General features: G+C 35.5%; 1 protein-coding gene across 2 annotated transcripts in view; it reads left to right on the plus strand.

The window, feature by feature from the left end:
* The window catches only part of LOC120635640 (xaa-Pro aminopeptidase ApepP-like), a 50,782-nt gene extending 25,716 nt beyond the window's left edge, over positions 1–25,066 (plus strand). For both annotated transcript variants that reach the window (XM_039906680.1, XM_039906679.1), the window contains exons 4-18: positions 1,082–1,253; positions 3,946–4,058; positions 5,291–5,426; positions 6,569–6,664; positions 8,015–8,214; positions 9,179–9,265; positions 10,581–10,670; positions 12,118–12,248; positions 13,734–13,886; positions 15,028–15,157; positions 15,765–15,942; positions 19,853–19,944; positions 22,303–22,416; positions 24,113–24,231; positions 24,925–25,066. In XM_039906680.1, the coding sequence (XP_039762614.1) occupies positions 1,082–1,253; positions 3,946–4,058; positions 5,291–5,426; positions 6,569–6,664; positions 8,015–8,214; positions 9,179–9,265; positions 10,581–10,670; positions 12,118–12,248; positions 13,734–13,886; positions 15,028–15,157; positions 15,765–15,942; positions 19,853–19,944; positions 22,303–22,416; positions 24,113–24,231; positions 24,925–24,931 (1,818 nt within the window). In that variant the 3' untranslated portion in view covers positions 24,932–25,066. The remainder of the gene's footprint in view (positions 1–1,081; positions 1,254–3,945; positions 4,059–5,290; positions 5,427–6,568; positions 6,665–8,014; positions 8,215–9,178; positions 9,266–10,580; positions 10,671–12,117; positions 12,249–13,733; positions 13,887–15,027; positions 15,158–15,764; positions 15,943–19,852; positions 19,945–22,302; positions 22,417–24,112; positions 24,232–24,924) is intronic.
* The last annotated feature ends 326 nt before the right edge of the window (positions 25,067–25,392 follow it).

The raw sequence follows: 25,392 nt of genomic DNA on the forward strand, positions 1-25,392 counted from the left end.
CCTCAAACACTTCCGTTGGAACAGCCCTGATGCCCAGCAGTGGACTGTCATAAGCTATTGATGATGATCGACTCCAGATTCAAACTTTAAATTTATCAAATGAATAATTTCAATAAAAGAATTGTTATTAACATGATTATATAGCTCAACATTAACTAGACTGTGAGATGGTGATAACAAAAAAACCTGGCTAAGTTTGTTGTGGGCTCTTCTTAGACCAAGGTGCATTTGGAACCCTCCTAGCTTTAGTTTTAAGTTAACGAATGCAGTTATCACCATCACTACATTACATTAGACTACATTAGTTACATTAGTGTAACATGTTACATGTATAAACGCTTCATAAGTGCCTGTAATAAGGTCTACATGAATAAAATCATTTTTGATTTTTTTTTACAATATATATTTTTAATCTTACTGTTATTACAAGCTATGCAATTTTATCCGTAATAAACGTTCAAATTCAAATTCATTTATTGCATATTACTGGTCAGATTCGATATATTTACATGTTATGAAGTCCCAATGCATATTGCCTCTTTGGGCGTGCAACAATTACAAACTTTTATTTAAAGATTAAAGTTAATTATTTAAAACTAGTTCACTAAATGCTATAATTAAACTAATTATAAAATTCATTAATATTATATAATGTATTGTCAAGTAAAAATTATTTTCTCTTATGATCTTTGGTAACTTATTGTATGTTTGTATAGCCATCACGCAGACACTTTTATAACGTGTAACGTGTAAAATAAAAGTATTGGTTTGGTCACAGTCATCGCACAACATTTGGCACTTAAATTGACGCCCTTACGCGTGGTTGCCGGTTTAGTTGCAGATACATTTGGCTTAACACCCACGCCTCAGGTGGATCGACACATGACGGCATTTTGCATTACGTGACCCTCACATACCTCGCGATATTTGCTCTGTTTATAGGCGATAAGTTTACTCTTAACATCAGTTAGACCATCTGCTTGGGTTTATTACTAGTCAAATATATATATTAAATGATAAGATAAGTGTGCCTGATTCTTAATACTAGATTTATAAGCAAAACAATCTTATAATTTTCTAGTCCGAATACATATCACCAGTGGACGCGCGGAGAGAATGGCTGTCCGGGTTCACCGGCTCAGCCGGTACCGCTGTCGTCACGAGCGCGAACGCTTTAGTTTGGACTGACGGCAGATACTACACGCAGTTCGAAAAGGAAGCCGATCTGACCACGTGGACCTTAATGAAGCAATGTGAGTGAAGATAAAACGCCAACCTCAAATCTTTTTTTATTTGTGTATGTGAGGAATGAAATTGGGCCCAGCAGTGTACCTTGTGAAAGTCTGCACGGTTCATTGTTACTAACACAGTATTGGCAGAAGGGAATACTATTTAACAAAAGCTGTTTGGATGGAACTTTAAAGTAATAGGTTCAATTTTAGCGAAGAACGAAGAAATATGCAAACAAAAAGGGTCATTATCCGCCCGTCACAGATTTTAGTTACCGCCTAAACCACAATTTATATAAAGCAATTTCGTCAAGATAAAAAGCCTATTTTTATTCTTTTGTCATTAGTGTACGTGAGGAATGAAATTCGGCCCAGCAGTGTACCTTGTGAAAGTCTGCCCAAATTATTATCATTTACTAGATGTGCCCTGCGGCTTCGCCCGCGTAATTCTGGGATGTGGCGTACTGCTACATAGTCTACACCTAAAGTCATATATGAGAAATTTAGTTATTTTCACAAACATCTTTTTTTTATCTTACGTATTTTTTTTTTTTTTTTCAATGGAAAGTATACTATATTATTTCAAATACCTCCAAGAATAGGTGTACAAAGTTTCATGAGGATCGGTTCAGTAGTTTTCGCGTGACAGCGTAACAAACAAACTTACATTCACATTTATAATATTACTAGCTGTTGCCCGCGACTTCGTCTGCGTTTGAATTTGTTTTTTGATGTGGCATTCAATTTAGTTGAAGTTACATTACAACTTACATTGACATTTATGATATTAGTAGGGATTAGTATAATATTAGTACAACTGATATCATCTGCTGAGATCACCAACCCTAGCCTGATCTGCGAAGTTTCCGCTAACCATCGCCTATATACCACAACAAAAGCATTGCTGTGTTCCGGTGTGAAGTGCGTGGTTGCCGGTGTAGTTACAGGCGCATGAGCCTTAACACCTACGTCTCGGGTTGATGGAGACAACGCGACACTACTTTTCCCTCGAAAACCATTCGGAGTTCTGCTTTGTTTATAGGCGATGGATTTATATTGCCATCGACAGGGCCAGCACAGGTGAGAGACAACCATTATATGCCCTGACAGGGAATATAATTAACGTGTTCCTCTGCTAAAGCATGGGAACATGGAATAGAAGAAGTTTTCCCCCGTTTATTATTTAATAATAATAAATTTATTTATTCATTCATAGTGGTGAAAACATTACAAATACCAATTTAACATAATTTATCTAAGATACAGTTTTCTTTTTCAAATGATGCAAAATATAATAAATTAATTTAAAATGGTTGAACCAAAAACTAAGCTAAAATCTTGCGATTTTGTGGTATAGCTTTTGGATCTCTTCCTGATAGAAGGTATCCGTTATTGCACATAATAATTTATAACTAAGTGTTACAATTTCAAATAATATAATTGATGAAAATTGCAAACTATTATATTTATTGAATAAATTCAATTTTTTTTATTTGAGTTAACAGAATTGTGATATAATATATAGATTATTTAATAAGTGTGGCGAATTGGGTGTGTATAGGTGTGGGTGTATGTGTATGGGTGTTTATGAGTGTGTGTGTGTGTGTGTCTGTGCATGTGTGTGTTTTGCGTGCGTGTGTAAGGATAGGTTTAAATTTTATCTGGTAATTCTTAACAGCTTTTCCGTTTTATCGTAATCTAGTGTTTGAAGCCAGGCCTTAACCTTTATTTTACAATTATGCTTTGACAAAGAATTATTACACATATATTATGTGGATATTATTTCCACTTGTGCGCCAATGCTCTGACAGTTGATAAAGCTGTGGGAGAAGATAAAGCAGCATTAAAATCTGGCTAAGTCTAGTACGGTAACTTAACAAATTTAAAAAAATCTGTTGTTTTCGGGAAAAATAAAATTATTGAGTTAAAAAGAATACTTTTGAAGTTCAAAACTAATTGTTATTCATTATTATTATGGAGGGTAGAGGTAAGGAGGATCATCTGTGTATATGAAAAAGTGTCGTCAAAATGTATTAAATTAGGATGGCGCCACATTTGCATCAAGGTAACTCTTAAAAGAAGCGCCAAACCAAATATTGTTAGAGTAGGCTTGAAAAATAAACAAGGAAGTAAGGTTATATTTAACACAATATTTTGTACAACGTAAGTTGTTGAAATTCTCAATAATTAACTACTTTAGTCGATAATGACATTACATTTTTTAACTCGGCATACTTCAATTCATCTACGATTGCTACATTCATACCATACCCTGTGCATCCACCAGCGCCATTGTGGAGGATTTTTGAACTGTTATTTAGCGCAACAACTGGACACTTTTTCAACTTTTCTCCCATATAAGATGACTCTCCTTACCTCTACCCTCCATAATTTAATAGTTGAAATTTCTGTCAAAGTCAAATCGAAATTAAAGACATTTTACCGCCATGATGAATTTTTGTTAATTGCTGCAATTCTAAGCGGAAATACTTATTTTGTACTAATAAACAAAGTCATTTTATAGAAAACTAGCTGTTGCCCGCGACATCGTCTGCGTTTGATTTTGTTTTTTGATGTGGCATTCAATTTAGTTTAATGGGGTTTTTTTTTTTTCCTTTCCTTCATTTGATATCATCTGCATACCCTCTGCACGCCACTGATGGCGATGTGTGTATTGTCGGAATATATTTATTTATTATTTATCAAATAATTTCAGCATTACCAGAAACACCGAGTATGGAGAAATGGTTGGCGTCGAACCTTCTAGCCGGTTCCATAGTGGGGGTCGATCCGAAGACTATGACAAGGGAGGAATGGACCCCATTGCAGGTCTGTTTTTATGTTCAACCCCTTACAAAGTGTAAATTAAAACCTTAATAATACTTCACGGGCTTCACAGGTTACATTATATACTGTCTCTGAGACTTATGTGGAAACGGAACGCTAATAGTTTTTGAGTATACCACTGCCATAATTAAATCATGAAGATTTCTGTTATATATATATATCGTATGTACATAAAAATATAACAAATATCTAAAAGAAAGTGGGCTGTAACAATATTAATATTAGAATTAAAAATAAACTTGTAGTGCAGTTTACTAAGCTGCATACAATAAGTAATTCATTTGAGGGTAATTGTATATCTTTTTATAACAAATTACCAGATGAAATCCTTGAGATGTCTCTCAATAAGTTCAAAGTTTTTTTTTTTTTTTAATAAATAAATAAATATACTACGACAATACACACATCGCCACCTAGCCCCAAAGTAAGCTTAGCTTGAGTTATGGGTACTAAGATGACAGATGAATAATTATATGAATAACATACATAAATACTGATAAAATACAGATAAACACCCAGACACTGAAAAACATTCAAGTTCATCACACAAACATTGTCCAGTTGTGGGAATCGAACCCACGGCCTGAGCTCAGAAAGCAGGGTCGCTGCCCACTGCGCCAATCGGCCGTCTTTAAAACGTAAGCTTATAGGAACATCCTTCCAAGGATTACATGTCAAGGTCGCTTGGAAGCATCCGGGTCCGCTTTCATCTCACACAAGATTTATTTATTTATTTATTTATATTCTTATTCTAACACTATCATTACAGAACACTTAAACCTGATGCGATAGTGTAGCTTTTTTTTTACATAATCTTAACATTATAATATTTAATTACCTATTCGGGTAACAAATAACCCACATTGCGATCCTCGTGAATTCACTCAGAGCGCAAAAATACAAATCACATTGCTCTGATATGACATTGAGGATAAGATAGTTCAAAGATTGTTAAATTGTAAAACAATATTGGAAAAGAGCAACTGCTGAGTTTCTTGCCGGCTTCTACGGTAGAATCTGCCTTCCGAACCGGTGGTAGAGTAATATAAACAGACAGATTTGACGTTTCGAAAGTGCTTATATTAGGCCTACTTGAAATAGATGACTTTTGAAATTTGAATTTTGAATTAAATTATTTGAATTATTAACATCCGTTCACATTTGATGGAATTATTTAATTTTGGCCCTTCATAGCTGTCCATGTCATTTTTCAGATGGCGTTAACCAAAGCAAAAATGCAATTGGTAGCCGTTGACAAAAACCTGGTGGACCAGGCGAGGGTGCAGCTAAACGAGCCCCCCCCAGAGCGACCGCACAACGTTATTATGCATCTACCTTTACAGTATACAGGTAAAATTTATCTATCTTCTATATATATAAAAGAGAAAGTGTGTGGGTATGTTCCGTATAGGCTCCGAAACGGCTGGACCGATTTCAATGAAACTTTCAGTTAATCTCCTGTTTGACCTGGCGAGTAACCCTGTAAAGTTTGCTGACGATCGGAGCACTCCTATTTTTGAACTGTCAAACAGGTAATCTCTCATATCAAGATAATACATGTAACTACATTAACAAAGTACACGTATTATTCGATTTTCTTCACGAAGCGGTGATAGCCCAGTGGGTAGGAGCTCGATCTCACTTTCTGGGGGCCGAGTTCGAATCCCAGCACGCACCTCTAACTTTTCTAAGTTATGTGGGTTTTTAGTTATTAAAATATCACTTGTTTCAACGGTGAAGGAAAACATAGTGAGGAAAGCTGCATACCTGAGAGTTCTTCGTTATGCTCTCAAAGGTGCAGTCCACCATTCCGCATTCCCAGCTTGGTGGGCTACGGCCTTAACCCTTTTTCATTGTGGAAGGAGACCCGTGCCCTGTAGTGAGCTGGTAATGGGTTGATATGATGATGATGCTTGGATATAACAACTATCTACTACATTATCAAAATTAAGCTTAATTTGCTATACTCCGCGAAAAGCAGGAGAATCTGTGTGGTGTAATTTATAATTTCTTCAATCCTTATACCCCACACCAAACAGATCTTCGGCAATATACCCTCTACGCACGTTTCGCTCCGAAACCGATGAATAATTGTTAACTTAACTTAACAATTATTCATTGTAAAGTCAACATCTCCTGATGATGCTCCGGTTTCGGAGCGAAACGTGCGTAGAGGGTATATTGCCGAAGATCTGTTTGGTGTGGGGTATAAGGATTGAAGAAATTATAAATTACACCACACAGATTCTCCTGCTTTTCGCGGAGTATAGCAAATTAAGCTTAATTTTGATAATATATCATGGATTTCCGTAAAGTAACGCCTGCTTCTATCCACTATCTACTACCTTAGTGTTATCTACCTTAACAACATAAAGGTCATCTTCCTTTCTCAGATACAACATCTAACTACCATTACAATATATAGGTAACCTACTACTCAGGTAATCCCTTGTTATCTATCTTTAATATCTTTTTTTCTTTATATCTTTCAGGTAAAACAGCTGGTCAAAAAATAACAGAGTTGCGAGAGGCTATGGCGGAGAAGAAATCGTCAGCTCTCGTTGTTACCGCCTTAGATGAAATTGCGTGTAAGTATTGTGTTTATCTGAACTATTGTTAATATTATATGAGGGGGCCATGGTTTTTGGGGGGGAGAGTTTCTTTTTTTTTATACAACGTGTAAATGAAAACCGAAATAATAAATCACAGGCTTTAGAGGTACATTATGTACTGTCTCTGAGACTTATCTGTGAAACCGAAAACCTAATATAGTGGACCCCCGGTAGTCCGACAAACATTTTGCAGGGCAGAGTCGAACTATCGAATTCGTCGGATTATAGAGTACTGCCTAAGACCCTATAGTCCGGATTTTTTTACAAAAGAGTACCTTGTAATCCGACCACAATAGTGATGGTGCGTACAAGTTGTAACTTGTTCAATCATGCTTAGCGAATACGTATTCAATAATAAATAATAGACCATGTCGGATTACAGGGGGCGGCGGATTAGACAGGGGCCGGACTACCGGGGGTCCACTGTAGTTTTTAACTGAAAAAAATCAAATAAATTACATGCAAAATTAAAATCAAGTGACTCCTGAAGTAATAGGAGTACGAGTACTTCGGTACGCGTCGCGTAGCGTAGGTACTATGCGCGTGTCGGTCTTTCATCTTCAATAGGGTTGTCATAAGTGAACACTTAGAATGTGTTGATTTAGTTTGTATGGAAAAATAAATGTGCTTCTTTTAATTTAATATTTTTACAGGGTGTTCCTTATGAAATATACTTATGTCTCCTTCGATATTATTTCGTAATTATTTTACACGTTTATAAATTATGGTACACAAATAATAAATAAAAATATATTTATTTATTTATTATTTATGTACCATAAATTGTGATTGTGCACATAAGATACATGAAGTGTACAAAGGAAAGCTTATCTCTATAAGAGATCTCTTCCAGCTACCCCAGGATGTGAGTAAGATGATTGAATTGTGGTATAGGTCAAATATTCTGTACATAAATTTTATATTCTGTATATTGTATATTGTATTCTGTATAAAGTTGAATATTCTGTACATAAATATACCACGACAATACACACATCGCCACCTAGCCCCAAAGTAAGCGTAGCTTGTGTTATGGGTACTAAGATGTCTGATAAATAATTTTATGAACATAATTACATAAAAAAATATTATACACAGATAAACACTTGGACACTGAAAAACATTCATTTTCATCATACAATTTTTTCCAGTTGTGGGAATCGAACCAACGGCCTTGGACTCAGAAAGCAGGTTCGCTGACCACTACGCCAATCGGCCGTCAAACTTGATGAAATACTCAAGAATAAAGCTTCTAAAAAGTTTTTTATTTTTTTAATTTGAGGAAATAATCAAAATTAAAGTGTTTTTTTTTTATATAAATTCCAGACACATTGAACCTGCGTGGAAGTGACATAGACTATAATCCGGTATTTTTCTCCTACTTGCTCATAACCCCCACTTCTGTGGTACTGTTCTGGCATTTGGGTCAAATACCGGAAGGGGTAGCTGCGAGCTTACGTGATGAAGGGGTAGAGATTGAGGGTAAACCTTACGATGAGATAGTACCTACGCTGAGGAGATTCGCTGTGAGTATTAACAAAGTTAATAAAATCAAGTTCACTTATCAGGTTAAGTATATGTTATTTTAGTTTATATAAAACGTAAGCTTATAGGGATTCATATTAAGGATTACATGTATGATAACATTAACTAGACTGTGAGATGGTGATAACAAAATAAAACCTGGCTAAGTTTGTTGTGGGCTCTTCTTAGAGCAGGGTGCGTTTGGAACCGTCCTAGCTTTAGTTTTAAGTTAACGAATGCAGTTATCGCCGTCACTAACATTAGTGTAACATGTTAAATGTATGAACGCTTCATAAGTGCCCGTGATAAGGTCTATATGAATAAAACATTTTTGAATTATAAAATTTTTATATATAATAGGTGGGAGGCTTTGGCTGTGGCTAGTTACCACCCTGCCAACAAAGACGTACCGCTAAGCGATTCAGTGTTCCGGTACGATGTCGCGTGCAAACCGATTAGGGGTATGACTACCGTACTCCCTAACAGGTTAGCCCGCCTACCATCTAACCACCAGGTGCGATTGCAGTAAAGGGCTAATTTTATTTTTTTAAATAAATAAATACTACGATTGTTATTGTAAAAAGACCAATAGACCAAAGTAGTATAATTTATTTTTGTATTCAATCAGAAAATTGCGTAATATTTGCCGTGGGGGGCCACTCTCTTCAACGTAAGATTAGATGCGATTGACTCGGGACCCCCCCCCCCCCCCCAAACATATCTCACGTACTTTATGAACGCCCCCACTGTATTTATTATAACTTAACGTGTCGGCCTAATTGTTCTTAATAGTATAGTATTGCTTTTTTAACAATACCTTCTTTTTTTTTTTTTATATAAAACAAAGTGTTCAAACTTCGTTCGGTCAAGGATGCTGGCTGAAGTGTGGTTGATGTAACATATTTTTTTTTTTAAATTATTTAAATTTGCTGCAAGAATTTTAAAATCGAAATCTTAACATTCCAGAGGGAGCTATCGGAGAACGGTGACGGAGAACATTCCATTTGGCTGTCCGGGGAAGCGAGCGAAGCCATCCACAGAGCTGCTTCCGGTGTAAGTTTAAAATTAAAAATTAAAAAATTAAAATTACCTACTTTATACATTTACTGTAACACAATACTCGCTCCCTCAAGTTGAGAAAACTTAGCTCAGAGGAGAATGGGGACGGTTTGTTGCAAACTGCGCTGATGAATATGAAAATAGAGGAAGAGTGCACTCGACTTAAAACGCGACTGTACAGGTGCTATAGTGATACGCTCGACCGTAACAATAGGAAGATCTTCCTACGAGCGGGTGATCGTGCTCGGGGACCTAAACTAGACCTAGACTCAATTTTTAACTTTAGACCAACATTTTCATAACTTTCATCATACCTACGAAGCTGATTATCGCTTAAAGCGATAAGACCGCCTTTGCGCACCTTATATATATTTTTTTATTGTTTTGTTATTTCTTGTTTTCGCTTTTAATTTGTGCAATAAAGACTATCTATATGATTATTTTATGCATAAAAGTACAACTCATGAGAATTCAGTTGCAAAAAAATACTCTGAAATAGTATTCTGCTTTTTTTAGAATTTTTTTAAGATGGTCATGTCGAAATTCATCAAAAAAAAAATTAAAACTCCAAAACCATAAAAAATCGCAGAAAACATATGGGAATGATTCGGATACCCCCCACCACAACATACTGGACCTATATTTTTATTTTTTTTATGTCATCTGACCGGCCACCTTGTATAGTCTTTTTTGTGAGCACTTCGCTAGCGCGATGCAGGATTTTTGTGGCGCCATCTAGTTCGGTAATGTGGAGACCGCTACAGCGACCATCATATACCTTGCTTGCTACCGTAACTTGTCGTCGTCGGGTGCATAAGTCACAGTAGGGCACAAGAGCAACTGCTGAGTTTCTTGCCGTCTTCCTCTCGGTAGAATCTGCCTTCCTTCTAACCGGTGTTAGTCACTACAAACAGACAGACTTGACGTTTTTAAAAGTACTTATAGCAGCCTGCTTGAAATAAATGAATTTTGATTTTTTCGACTGAAGCCCTTTTAACAAAGGCGCTTCATATAAGCACATAAGCACTGCTTACTCGAAAATTATTGTAATTGTCTCCTAAAGGAGAAGAATTTTTCATGCCATCTTCCTTTGATATGCATACCCTGGTTATAATATCACTAGCTTCGACGGTGTAGGGTAACATCGTGATGGAACCTGCGTACCTAAGAGTTCTACATAATGTTCTCAAAGGTGTGTGGAGTCCACCAATCCGCGCTGGGCCGGCGTGGTGGACTACGGCCTTATCCCTTCTCCTTGTGGGAGGAGATCCGTGATCAAATAAATAAATTTCATTTAATGACATTTCAGGAAGGCTATCTGAAGAAACCTCTCAACCTAGTATCTGAAGTCTCACCGGTCGCTTTGGCTAAGTTAATTAAAAACGATGTCGAACTGGAGGTATATTTTTATTCTCTTTATTTTTTTTTTAAGTGCTTTGCTGTTATCACATCTGATTATTAATTTATTCCAGCTACCATTTTCCCCAGTGCCTACAATATGAGTACCTTCAAATCAACCTGGAATAAAATTACTACGCCAGTTACTTTACTTTTCTGAAAGAATTTAACTGACTACCTACTTTGTTTTTATTTAATTTACTAGCTGTTGCCCGCGACATCGTCCTTGTTTGATTTTGTTTTTTGATGTGGCATTAAATGTAGTTCTAAAAAAAATTCAAGTATTCAGTATCGCTAAGCCTGAAATGAGGGGTTTGCTGCTGTCCGCTGAGGAGTTCTGTCCTCTATCTCCAACCACATTAATCAGATCTACAGAAAGTTTGGGCAAAATTAAACACAAATGATAAAATCTATAATACAAAAATAATTATTTAAATCGGAGTTATGGTGTAAAATCGCCAAACACCTTTATCCCCTCTCCCAAAGGAACCGAGCTTAATGTCGGAATAAAAAGTACCCTATATTACTTCTAACACTTCCAAGAATATGCGTACAAAGTTTCATGAGGATCGGTTAAGTAGTTTTTGCGTGAAAGCGTAACAAACAAACTTACATTGACATTTATAATATTAGTAGGGATTTATGTGTTTTTTTTTGTTTTTATTATTTTATTTTTTTGTTTGTTAGCAGTATTATTAGTGTTTCTCACTTTTCAATCTTTGTACCCTAATAAAAAAAATAAAAAAAATACATATTGTTCGTGTAGTTCATTAATATAATAAGAATGATAATGTGGTTGTTCATCAGTGTAAGTGGATTTGTCCGTACTAATTAATTGATAATAAATAAATAAATCAAGAGTGAACAGGCATCTTCTAGGCGAGCGCGCTCCACTTTAGGCTGCATCATCGCTTACCATCAGGTGTGATTGCGGTCTAGCGCTCGTCTATAAACATTAAAAAAAAAAAAAAAAATGGAAATCCATCTAACCTATAAAAAGAGCAGAACTTCACTGAGCATGCAAGGAGTACGTCCTGCAACATGCCGCCCAGTGTGTTATCACTTTAAGGTGCACTTTCTTTATGTCAATTTTTGACGGCCGGCTGGCGCAGTGGGCAGCGACCCTGCTTGCTGAGTCCATGGCCGTGGGTTCGATTCCCACAACTGGAAAGTATTTATGTGATGAACATGAATGTTTTTCAGTGTCTGGGCGTTTATTTGTATATTATAAGTATTTATGTGTATTATTCATAGAAACATTCATCAGTTATCTTAGTACCCATAACACAAGCTACGCTTACTTTGGGGCTAGATGGCGATGTTTGTATTGTCGTAGTATATTTATTTATTTTATGATTTTTAATTTCTCATTAAGTGACTGTTTCTTTTGAGAGTAAATGTCTTTAAACCTAAAAACATGTCTAAAGCCACACATACATATTTTCCAGGGTTTCCGCCAGTGCCACATCAGAGACGGCATAGCGGTGGTGAGATTCTTTAGATGGCTTCACTCTCAAGTCGATGCGGGTAACAATATCACCGAGATCCAAGCGGCCGATAAACTTTTGGAGTTCCGCAAGTGAGTACTGCCCTTAACTGCCTATATGGTTGTCTGCTCGTTATACAAAAAAATATAAATACGACAATACAAAAATCGCTATCAAGCCCCAAAGTAACACACACACACACACACACACACACACACACACACACACACACACACACACACACACAAGAGCGGGTGAAGATCATTATCTACACCATGTACACCCAACAATAGAATATTACATCATAGTAAATAAAAGCTGTATTTGACAGTTTGGCAGTTCAAAAATAGGAGTGCTCCGATCGTCACCAAACTTTATAGGATTACTCGCAAGGTCAATCCGGAGATTCCCTGAAAGTTTCATTGAAATCGGTGCAGCCGTTTCGGAGCCTATACGGATCATACCCACACATTTTCTCTTTTATATATATATATATATGTTGATGCACATCCAAGTAGAGTTTTTCATAAACAGCACTGTTCTAGGATGGTGTATTAAGAAAAACCTATTTGGAATAGCATGAAATAATTAGTTTAGGGATAGTTTGATAGTTTTGGAGCTTTTTTTTTTCTTTTTTATTAATACTATTTCAGTAGAAAGTAGGCTTTATCGTACCTAAAATTAACATTCCGATTCGTTTAGCATTGAGTTTACACGAAAGGGCTGTTGTAGTTCATACTTCATATGCGGATCAATAATGTGATCACCGCATTTAAAAAAATTTTTTTAATTAATCCAGCGTGGTGGTTAGATAGTGGTTGGACAACCCAAGCTCTTATACTTTTCACTCGGCACTTCGATAGCGCGATGCAGATGTTGCACAGCGCCATCTGTTGTCGTGGCCTTAAAACCTACGCCTCAGGTTTATGGACACATCGCGGCACTTTGTAGGACAATATATTTACTTAAATTTATTTTTATATATTATTAATTTAATAATTTACTAGCTATTGCCCGCGACTTCGTCTGCGTTTGATGTTGCTTTTTGATGTGGCATTCAATTTAGTTGTAGTTCTAAAAAAAATTAAAGTATTCAGTATCGCTAAGCCTTAAATGAAGGGTTCGATGATGTCCGCTGAGGAGGTCTGTCCTCTATCTCCAACCACATTCATCAGATCTACACAAAGTTTGGGCAGAATTAAACACATATTATAACCTCTATAGTACAAAAATAATTATTTAAATCGGTTATAATTTGTCGGAGTTATGGTGTAAAAGCGTCAAGCACTTTCATACCCGCTTCCAAAGGAACCGAGCTTAATGTCGGGATAAAAAGTATCCTATATTACTTCTAACACTTCCAAGAATATGTGTACTAAGTTTCATGAGGATCGGTTTAGTAGTTTTTGCGTTAAAGCGTAACAAACAAACTTACATTGACATTTTGCCTACAAAAAAGTCGGCGACAGCATCTATATAGTATAAAATTTATATTTAAGTGACAAAAAGAATTTTTTTTACCAAAAAAAAAAATTAAATCGTTACGTCATGTTTATAAATACATAAATTGATTCCAGAGATGAGAAAGACTTCATGGGTCCATCGTTCGAGACAATCCCGGGTGCGGGTGAGAACGGCGCCATAATCCACTACAGCCCGTCCCGGGACGGACCCCAGAGGGACATCCGGTCCAAGGACATGTTCCTACTGGACTCGGGGGGACAATACAAGTAAGTGATGTTGAAGCGATGGTGGTCCAGTGGGTGACTTTGACTCCACTTTCGGGGGGACAAGTTCGAATCCCAGAACGCGCCTCTAACTTTTCTAAGTTATGTGCGTTTTTTGCTGTTAAAATATGACTTGCTTCAACGATGAAGGAAAACATCGTGTTGAAACCTACATACCTGAGAGTTCTCCATAATGTCTCAAATCTTGTCGGCCTCTGTTTAAAAAAAATAAAATTGTACATTTACGAGGTAAGCCTATTTGTTCGAAAAAATATTATTTTTACGAAGAAAAGCCAGGCGGTAAATTTCAATACCAGGTGTCTTAACAGACATCTAAACTAACTCTTACTTCGTATCAAGAACTGCTTCTTATCGCAAAAATTGTTATTGTATATACAACAATTTGCCTGATAAATTGAAGGAATTACCTCTTATGTGTTCAAGAGAAAACATAAATGGCTAGTTAGTAAGTGTTTTTACTCTGTGATTTTTTTTAATAGACTTCATATAGTTTATTTAATGAATAAAATTTTATACCAGTTAATATTATATAATGATTTTACTATTTGACATGCAATTTTACTGAGATATTAATACCGAATATATTTATCATTAAATTTACATTTTGTATACACTTTTTATGATTTGTGTTAAATTTTTATTAATTAATCAATTTAATAATGAATTTGTTATCATTTGAATATCTGTCATAACAATTTATTATTCATCGTTTTTAGTTCATTAATATTGCATGAAATTTTACGAAACATATATAGACGCGTAAACGATATTGTACCATCATTTTTTACAATGTTTCTTGCAAATAAATTTTATTTTATTTGTTAATTTTTCAACACCAAAAGATCATTTAACACCTTCAGAGTCTAGTACAACGTCGCACTCAGCGTTTTGTTAAAAAAGTTTTGTTAAATAATATAAAATAGTTGAATTTTAATAGTAATTTAATTTATTCTAATCTTAATTTCAGATTTAAATATTCTTTTTTTTTTTATTTATTTATTTTTTAAATCTGAGTGTCTTTTATATTTATTTTATGTTATTCTCTCAATTTTGAAGACGGATCCCCGACCTGAAATAAAATAATTTTCTTTATTTTTATTTTATTTAACTTTATTCCACGCAGGGACGGTACCACAGACATAACCCGTACGAGGCATATGGGTCAGCCGGAACGTTTGCAACAGGACTCCTTCACCCGTGTCCTCAAGGGACAGATTGCTGTGGGCAGCGCTTTGTACCCTAAGGGGGTGAAGGTGAGATATCATCATATTAAGACGTTACCGGCCCACTACAAGGCGCGGGTCTCCTTCCACAATGAGAAGGGGTTTACGCTGAAGTCCAACACGCTGGCCCAGTGCGATGGTGAAGATGAGATATAGACAACATAAAATAATTGATAATTCATTCAAGGGAAATTGTATATCATTTTATATCAAACTAACAGAAGCGTTGATAGCCCAGTGGGTTGGACTTCGAATTTAATCTGGGGGGTTGGGTTCGAATCCCAGCACGCACTCTAACTTTTCTAAGTTATATGCGCTTAAGCAATTAAAATATTACTTACTTCGACAATGAACGAAAACTTCGTAGTAAAACCTGCGTACCTAAGAGATCTCCGTAATGTTCTCAAGACTCAAAGGTGTGTGAAGTCCACCAATCCGCAATGAGCCAGCGTGGTGGAACAAAGAAAAACTTAAAGCAATTTGTTTATTGTGCTTATTTTACATTTTGGTCCCACTTCTCATGTCGGGTGGTGAAATGAAAAAGATAATTTATAATGCAAGTAAATAGAAATTGAATTTAGTTTACTCTGCTTTGTTAATTGTGCTTATAACATTTTGATCCCACTTCTGATGTCAGGGCAACGTGCTGGACAGTCTGGCGCGCAAAGCTCTATGGGACGTTGGGCTTGACTACGCGCACGGCACCGGACACGGCGTTGGACACTTCCTGAACGTCCACGAAGGTCCGGCCGGGGTGTCCTGGCGACCCTACCCGCACGACCCCGGACTAAAGCCCGGACAGATCCTTAGCAACGGTTGGTTTAAATGATATGAGACTAGTTTATTTATTAATATTCTTAGTATATTTACTTAGATTTGCATCTTCTTTTCTTATACGCACAGCTGTGGTTTGGAACACTCTTCCGAGTTCTGCGTTTCCTTCTATTCTAACAACCTGGGTATCTTTAAAACAAGTGTGAATAGGCCAGCGCGTCCCTGTCTTAGGCCACATTTACACTTCCCATAAGGTGAGATTGTGGTCAAGCGCTAGTCTATTGTAGTAAAAAAAATAATAATTACAGTTAGCAAGCAAAAGCGTATTCATTCATTTTCAGTTGAGTTGGAAAGGGCTATTACAGTATTCATAAAAATGTTTTTTTTATTAGTTGTAATAAAAGGAGTACGCAATGACAACAAAAACTTCGTCTGTGTTTGCCTTAATTTTAGGGCTAGACTAGATATACCACCTTTAAACAGCATATACAAAATATGTGAATAAGTTATCTAAACTTGGTTCAATTTCATTATAATACCTAAATTATTTCACCTAATTATTTTTTTTTGTGCACAAAAAATAGAAAAAAAGTTTGTGTACTTATGTACACGCGTTAGAAGTTATACTTGTTTGGCGTAACAAGATAAAAATATTTTCAAGAATTTTATCTGTCGCCTTATTCTAATAACTACACTAATAATAGAAACATAGGTATTTAATACATTGAAAGTTTTATTATATCACATTATCTAGTGATAAACGACTAAGACATGTAGGACTGAAGTATATCGATAATGCACCCGTATTTATGTCAAAATACCCACCAACTCAATGTCATGGACATTGGTTGCTAATCAAATATAATTTTAATTGTTTCTTGGAAACTGTTTATTGATTGAATAATATTTATTAGCGTTTTTGTAAAAATCCTAATCAATTTAATAAAATATCTGACCAATATGAATTCATAGTTAAAACTTTAATTATTTACCCACTAAAATATAATTAAAATTAAATTTAAAATTACCGTAACATTAGTTTAATAAAGTTTATTGAAATATCAAAAAAAAAATATTTCTACATTTTATAAATTTAAAATGCATTTAAAAATTGTTCAAGTCCCGAAAATTTTTATATGCATTTTAAATTTATAAAATTGATAATTCCTCCAAGTGTAGGTTAAAACACTAATAAACATTATTTCTACATTATTATTAAAGAAATTAAGATTTTCTATTTTAGCATGCAACTTATACATATTGCTATTAACATTTTTTTTTGAATGTTGATTATAGCTAACTTCAGGGTGTCGGTTTTTTGTTTGTGTAAAAATATACTCTCATCATTTTTCCCTTACGCGCCATAGAGATACAAGAGATACAAGTTACAAAAAAGTGCATTTAAATTTTTGAATTTTTTGAACCATTCCACGCGGGTTCCATGACCTTTACAGTAATTAGTTTAGTTATAAAAGTTTTTTACGTAACATTATCCAATTAAAAAAGAGCAACTATTGAGAACTTGTCGAGTGCCAGGAAAAAAGGCTCTTCTTGATTAAAAACAAAGACGTCTCGGTAAGAAAAGAAGGGTATTAACCTATTAGGAGTTTGATTACCATACTCCCTAACAGTTTATTACCACCAGCTGAGATTGCAGTCAAGATTGCTAACTTGTAGTGGAATAATAATTACTAGCGGACCCGCGCGACTTCGTCCGCGAATGAGCCTACTTAAAAAAATATTCGTATGTTGTCACGTATTGTTTTATAGAACTTTAAAGAATCAACAATTCCGATATACTTACTACATACTTACGTCGTTTGGCGTAACGTTTACCGTTCACGCATCGCACGCATCAGAATCTCTCAAAAAGGATATTTTAGGCGTTTTTCCCCGAGATACCAATATAAATGAATCCTAGCTAGATCGATATCCATAAAACACGAATAAAATGACATTTTCTAAAAATGAATCCCAGCTACATCGATTTATCGCCTCCGTAACCTGTGTACTAAATTTCATGAAAATCGTTGGAGCCGATTCCGAGATTCCAATTATATATATACACAAGAATTGCTCGTTTAAATATATAAGATAATATAATAATAATTCTTTATTTTCAAGCAATAGTCCCATATAGTAGATTTGTTTTAAAATACAGCTAGTGCAGATGTAGAAGAAATAAAAACTAAAATGATTGTTCTCGCAAGACCAATACTTGACAAACGGATTTTTTAAGGTCCTAATTAAAAAAAACTAAATTTGAAAAGCTCTATAATTTTTGTATTGTGTATTGGAGTATAGAACTATTAAACATCTAATTTATTTTTATGTTAAATTTTAATAACAAACGATATTTTTATTAATATAATTGCCTCTCCCATATTATGGGTGAGACATATCAAAAATTCTAGAATAATGCCTATTCACTGGCGCCACAGTCGCCGTCGATCTTACTTATGGTCAGGAGAATGCGCAAACGATAGCGCGATTCAGCAATTTAGCAGCGCCATCTAGTATGGCCAGCGGAAAACTCGAACATTACACAAACCTACTAGGGCCAAGGTTTTTAACAGAAATTCAAAGGGAAATGTTTATTTTTTCATTGTGTTTTTTGTTATAGTATGAAAATTAAAATTAATTTGTGTTAATACCACGCGAAAAGCGGGAGAATCTGTATGGTGTTATATATAATTCCTACAATCTTTATACCGAACAAATCTTCGGTCATGTTTTCGCTGCGACACCGGAGCATCCTCGGTAGACGTTGACTTTAGAATTAATAATTGTTAAGATTTTGTAATTTTTAATTGTTGTTTTTGTTATATTATTTATGTAAGAGTTATTTCCGATTTGCGTGAATATTTTTCTTTCCAATATTACCTTTTAGTATACGAATATACACGATTTTTTTTCCATCTTATTTTTTTTTAGACTGCACACATTATACATATATAACAATTCCGGCCAAGTGCGAGTAAGACTCGCGTACTGAGGGTTCCGTACCTAAATAATGAAACGTTAACTGTAACTATCCGCGTTTAGTATCCACACTTGGCTTGGCCAGCGTGGTGGACTACGACCTAAACCCTTCTGACCACAGGTGACCTGTGCCCACAAGTGGGCCGGCCATAAATAAATAAATAAACTACGACAATACACACATCGCCATCTAGCCCCAAAGTAAGCGTAGCTTGCGTTATGGGTACTAAGATGACTGAGAAATATTTTTATGAATAATATACATAAATACTTTTAATATACAGATAAACACTCAGATACCGATGAATGTTTTTCAATGCCTGGATGTTTATATGTATATTATATATAAATAGAATTGTCACAGCCTACAATTGTGCATTTAAAAAAGCTGATTTAGATATTTTTCACAGTTCCGCTCTGAGTTATAAGCGCAAAATTAAAAAACTGTTTGTTACATAATCCTCTTTTATTTTTATTTTTATTTGTAGTATCTTTTGTATTTTTTTAAATTTATCTCTTTAGTTTTAGGTTCTGTATATTGAAGAACGTCTATATTTCATGTTGCATGCAGAGTTAGCCTGTAAGTGGGGTATACAATGTAAATTTCAGAATATTACCGTTATGTTTATAATAATTTTAAGGCATTGTATATAACGTAGGCTTCCTAAATAAATAAATAAATTATAAGTATTTATGTATATTATACATATGAATATTCATCAGTCATCTTAGTATCCATAACACAAGCTACGCTAACTTTTGCTTACTTTGTGGCTAGATGGCGTTTTATTTATCATTTGTTTTTGTTACTGAAAAACATTAATGTTCATCACACAATCATTTTCCAGCTGTGGGTATCGAACTCACGGCCTCGGACTCAGAAAGTAGGGTCGCTGCCCACTGCGCCAATCGGCCGTTTATAGGTTGATGTTGATGATTAAAAGTTAACATTATTTTTGTCATTTACAGAACCCGGTTATTACAAAGTCGGTGAATACGGCATTAGGCATGAAGACTTGGTCGAGACAATTGCTGTGACTAAGGATACAAAACATCATAGGGTATGTAGTAGTTTAGCTTCTTTTGACAGAGCTCGTCCGGTGCGGTTCTACTGCTATACTTATTTTTGCCGCTAAGCAGCACTAGACTATTGCTGTGACTAAGGATACAAGACATCAAAGGGTATGTAGTAGTGGAGCTTCTTGTGACAGAGCCCGTCCGGGGAATTACTACAGCAATGCTTATTTTTGCCGCTAAGCAGCACCAGACATTTGCTGTGATTAAGGATACAAAACATCAAAGGGTATGTAGTAGTGGAGCTTCTTGTGACAAAGCTCAATCGGGGAATTACTACAGCAATGCATATTTTTGCCGCTAAGCAGCACCAGACATTTGCTGTGATTAAGGATACAAAACATCAAAGGGTATGTAGTAGTGGAGCTTCTTGTGACAAAGCTCAATCGGGGAATTACTACAGCAATGCTTATTTTTGCCGCTAAGCAGCACCAGACATTTGCTGTGACTAGGGATACAAAACATCAAAGAGTATGTAGTAGTGGAGCGTCTGATGACCAAGCTCATCCGGGGCAGTACAACAGCAATGCTTATTTCTGCCGCTAAGCGGCATCGCTGTGTTCCGGTCAGCAGAGCGTGTTCACGTTTGTTATTAAGATTTTAAGACATACCTTGATGACCTGATGCTGAGGTTTTTTTTCCCACTGCCAGTTAGCCTTGACTGCAATCTCACCAGTATATAATAGTATGTAAAATATATATAGTATGTATATGAAAAAAAAAAATTAAAAGTGTATAATGATTTATTTGTTATCTAAATTTCATTACAAAAAAATAGGCAAAAAAAAAAGAAAAGAAAAAAGAAAAAAAAGAAAAAAAGAAAAAAAAAAGACAAAAAAAGAAAAAAAAAAAAGGAAAGAAAAAAACAAAAAGACCTCCATTTAAGTCCAAAAACCTGTATTTGGAGGTATCGCTCTTTCCGATACAAAGTTTACACATACACTTATAACATGACCAATTTATTACATTTTATAATTTTATACTATTTTTTTTTTGTTTAATGTTTAGAATTTTTCAAAATCAATCATGCAAGCATGCAAATATGGGAGTGTGTGTAAGTGTTTGAGTGTATGTGTGTGTGTGATTATGTGTGTGCTTTTACTTTATAATCAGTAAGAGAGATTCTGTCTCGTCGTACGGTAATGATTTTAACCGATTTGTTACTGTTTTTTTACATATCTATCAACACTCTTGGCACTATCCCGTCCTGTTGCTGTAAGTCCTATCTACAAAGGTTGCCTGTAAGAGATTAATTGCAGCAATAAGGCCGCCTTTTCATGTCTACATTGTGTACTGTATACTCCCTGCTGTTTCTTTTCCTGTATGTTATACGTGCAATAAAGGGTTTCTTCTTCTCACCTAGTAAGTGATGATGCAGTCTAATATGGTAGCGGGCTAACCTGTTATGGAGTATGGTAGTCATACCCCTATTCGGTTTCTACGCGACATCGCACCGGAACACTAAATCGCTTAGCGGCACGTCTTTGTCGGTAGGTTGGTAACCAGCCACGGCCAAAGCCCACCAGACCAGAGAAAATTCTGAAATTATAAAGTCCCAAATTGCCTCTGCCGGAATCGAACCGGGGACCTCGTACTTAGATTCGCAGCGATACCGTTGCGCAAGGGAGGTCGTCACAATTGGTAATAAAAAAAAAAATACAAAGCAAAAAAAGTCAAAGTCAAATTATATCTTTATTCAAATAGACACATAGATGGCACTCTGATGCGTCAGCGTATATTACATGTAAAATTAATTAAATAGTTCAAACAAACTAAAAAACACGTTTGGTATATAAATCTAAACTAATTTCTACCTATTAGTTTAGTTTATTTATAACAGCGATTTTTTTAATTTTTTTTGACCTATTATTTTTATTAGAGCAAAATTGATCCGTAACCCATTCACCATCAAAGAGATAAATAGCGATCAAAGAGAGAAGTTAAAGATAATGGTTGGAAATTAAAATGAAGATCATACCTGCCTTAGTGTCTATAGCTGAAAATTATATAATTAACAAAAATCTTATTTTACAAATTAAAAAAGTAACAGCTAACGCCCTCTACCATCTAGTAGCTTAATGTTTTCTGTGGAATTTGTTAGGTACGCGAACGCCATAGGTTTTTTACATTTGGGTCTAGATGGCGCTGTAGTAATTAGTGAAAAATCTTATTTTTTATAGTGAAAATTGGAATAATCTTCTCAGATTAGTGTATTGTCATCGGTCCTCGATATGTCTACAAAGTTTGAAAGAAATCTGACCGTTCAAAGTGGGACAAAATCGGGCTCAAAGCTCATACTTAGTTTATCCTACTAAACAATAATACAAAATAATTTTTTTTTTCAGGCAGCTGGCTTGCTCGGTGATTATGACGGGCGTGGCGTGTTGGGTTTCAACACCATAACTTTGGTGCCGCATCACAAAATGTGTATCAGTGAGGAACTCCTGACTGATTTTGAGGTAGTTTTATTTATTTATTTATTTATTTATTTAGAGCACTAACAAAATACGTATTACACGTTTTTTAACCACCGACGCAAAAAAAAATAACGTGTCTGTGTATGTCATTTGTCTGTGGCATAATTATTTTTTTTTGGTTTGAAATATGGAGGGTAGAGGTATGGAGGGTAGAGGTAAGGAGAGTCATCTTATATGGCAGAAAAGTTGAAAAAGTGTCCAGTGCGCTGGTCACTTTTTCAACTTTTCTGCCATATAAGATGACTCTCCTTATGCCGAGTTTCCTTACCTCTACCCGCCATAGGTAGAGGTAAGGAGAGTCATCTGTGTATATGAAAAAGTGTCGTCAAAATGTATTAAATTAGGATGGCGCCACATTTGCATCAGGGTAACTCTTAAAAGAAGCGCCAAATATAAATATTGTTAGAGTAGGCTTGAAAAATAAACAAGGAAGTATGGAGATACAAGGAAGTAAGGTTATATTTACCACAATATTTTGTACAACGTAAGTTGTTGAAATTCTCAATAATTAACTACTTTAGTCGATAATGACATTAAATTTTTTAACTCGGCATACTTCAATTCATCTACGATTGCTACATTCATACCATACCCTGTGCATCCACCAGCGCCATTGTGGAGGATTTTTGAACTGTTATTTAGCGCATACAACTGGACACTTTTTCAACTTTTCTCCCATATGACTCTCCTTACCTCTACCCTCCATAGTTTGAAAGTTAAATTAATCTTTCCACAACTCCCAAACTTGGCCTTGACTTGTAGAACACTGAACCTAAAAGAAATAAAAAAAACCAGATACAGCCGTAACATGAAATGCAAAATTTTAATCAAATAACTCCCGACACTTTTTTCGCGTCTGGAAGCTAGTCGTAGCACATTTACTACTCATGCTTCATTTAGACAAAAATATATTAACTGGTTTTAGTTGGTATAACAATTTCGGCTTACAACGGTAAGAGAGCCGTGGTTTAATTGGTTAAAGCGCTCAGGCCGCGATTGCCAGAGAGTCGCAGGTTCAAATCCTGTCGGTTCCGAAATTTTTTGTATCCATATTAAATTTTATAAAATTGATAATTCCTTCAAAATTATAAAGGTACATGTATTATAGAAGTCGATTTTTTTTAAGTTATACTTCTTTTGGCGCGTTAGTGAAAAATAAGGAGAGTAATTTTTGACGATACGCTCGCACACCGTCACAAAAAAACCGACACCATGAAGTTAGCTCTAAGGTTTGACAGTGTACACTTTCAATTGTCTAAGTCTGCGGTCTCATTCCGGTGATTTAATTGATTCAATTGTACAAAAATCTCAAATTTTAATGTTGAGTGAAAATTGGTGGTCCGATTGGTCTTTTTGAATTTTGAATGAATTTTTTTTAATTTTGAATTTGAATATGTATTAAAAATCTTTTTTCTACTGTTAGTGTCGTATTTTCGGCAAACGTAGAATAAGGATAAAGATACAGTTTTTGGGAAAGATTTTTATCTTGTCACGCCAAAGAAGTATAACTTCTAACGCGTGTACATGAGTACACACTTTTTTTTTATTTTTAAATTTTGTGTCGGGGGTTTTTAATTTTTTATATTTCTTCATTTTTTCCACATGTAAGTGAAAACACGTTACATATAACAGGAAATGGTTTTTTTTTTTTTTTTAATAATCATCTCTTTGTTTTCAGTTAAACTATCTGAACGCGTACCACGAGAGAGTCTTCCAAACTCTGGGACCCATTTTGATGGAACGCAGACTGAGAGAAGACTACGTATGGCTAGAGAAGGAATGTTCACCAATTATGAGGTAGAGTACATTCGTTTAGAAACGGTCGCCTTTGTTATCAGCCGTCTTGCGCCGCAATTTGTCAAGGGTGTGATCGGCGTACACCCGCAGGAGAATTTGGCATTTTATATCGATTTATAATTTTTTATAGATTTTATATACAACCTGTAAATTGCGGCCTTATCGCTTAGTAGCGATCTGTGCCAGGTAATCTTAGGAGTAAGAGAACATAAGCGAGAACAAACTATAGGTGTATAGTAGATTGTTTTGTTCAACAGCTGTCTTACGTTACGGGCGCCGGTGTAAATCCCAAGCAAACGAGGGATTTTAGAGTAACTCCCGAGCGTAGGTGCATATAGAATCCTGAGTGTAGCCAGAGTTTTAGGGGCGCCCAAAACGAAAACCTTAAACCTGATCTGAATACTCTACTGTTCACATCTCGCGAGCCAATATTTTTTTTAATTTTGGGGGTTTTTTTACAATATGTACTCTATGGTTTGCGCTACACAGGTTGTCGTGAGTAACAGGGACACCGTCATACGTTAGAGCGAGATAGCAATATTAGTATGAACAGATTTTATTCAGATTAGGAGTTTCTTAGTAAAAAATCTATTAGTATGTTTCGGAATGTTCTTTGATTAAGGCGTTAGTAACGTCATGACACCTCCCTTTACTTACTTAACATAATAAATCATTATGTTTTGTCTGTTTCAGAGCCTGAACTAATTTTGGTGAAGTTGCAACGATTTTTTCAAAACGTTGTATGAAAACATAATACTGTAGTTTTGCTCCACTGTACATACATTATGCTATTTACTTATTTAACCTTTATGTAATAAAAATATATGTTACGGTATTTCGTCTTTCATTTAGATTTTGTATGCCAGGGTGCTGGGCACTGACCTATCATAGGAGAGTTGTAGAGCATAAACCCACCACGCTGCTCCGATATGGGTTGGTCTTCTTCTTGCGGTGCCTCTCCGACTAGCGAAGGTTGGCAGTGAGCTTCGTAAATTCTTGTCTATCTTTCGCGAGGCGAAATAATTCTGATGCACTCGCGATTCCAGTCCACTCTCTGGTATTACGAAGCCAGGACTTCTTCCTGCGACCTTTCCCATCGTAATAAGTTGAAGGAGCCCATATCTCTCGTGCCTTAGCACGTGCCCCAGATATGCAACTTTT

This window comes from Pararge aegeria, chromosome 27 (assembly GCF_905163445.1).
Source record: "Pararge aegeria chromosome 27, ilParAegt1.1, whole genome shotgun sequence".
In the NCBI taxonomy this organism is placed as follows: Eukaryota; Metazoa; Arthropoda; class Insecta; order Lepidoptera; family Nymphalidae; genus Pararge; species Pararge aegeria.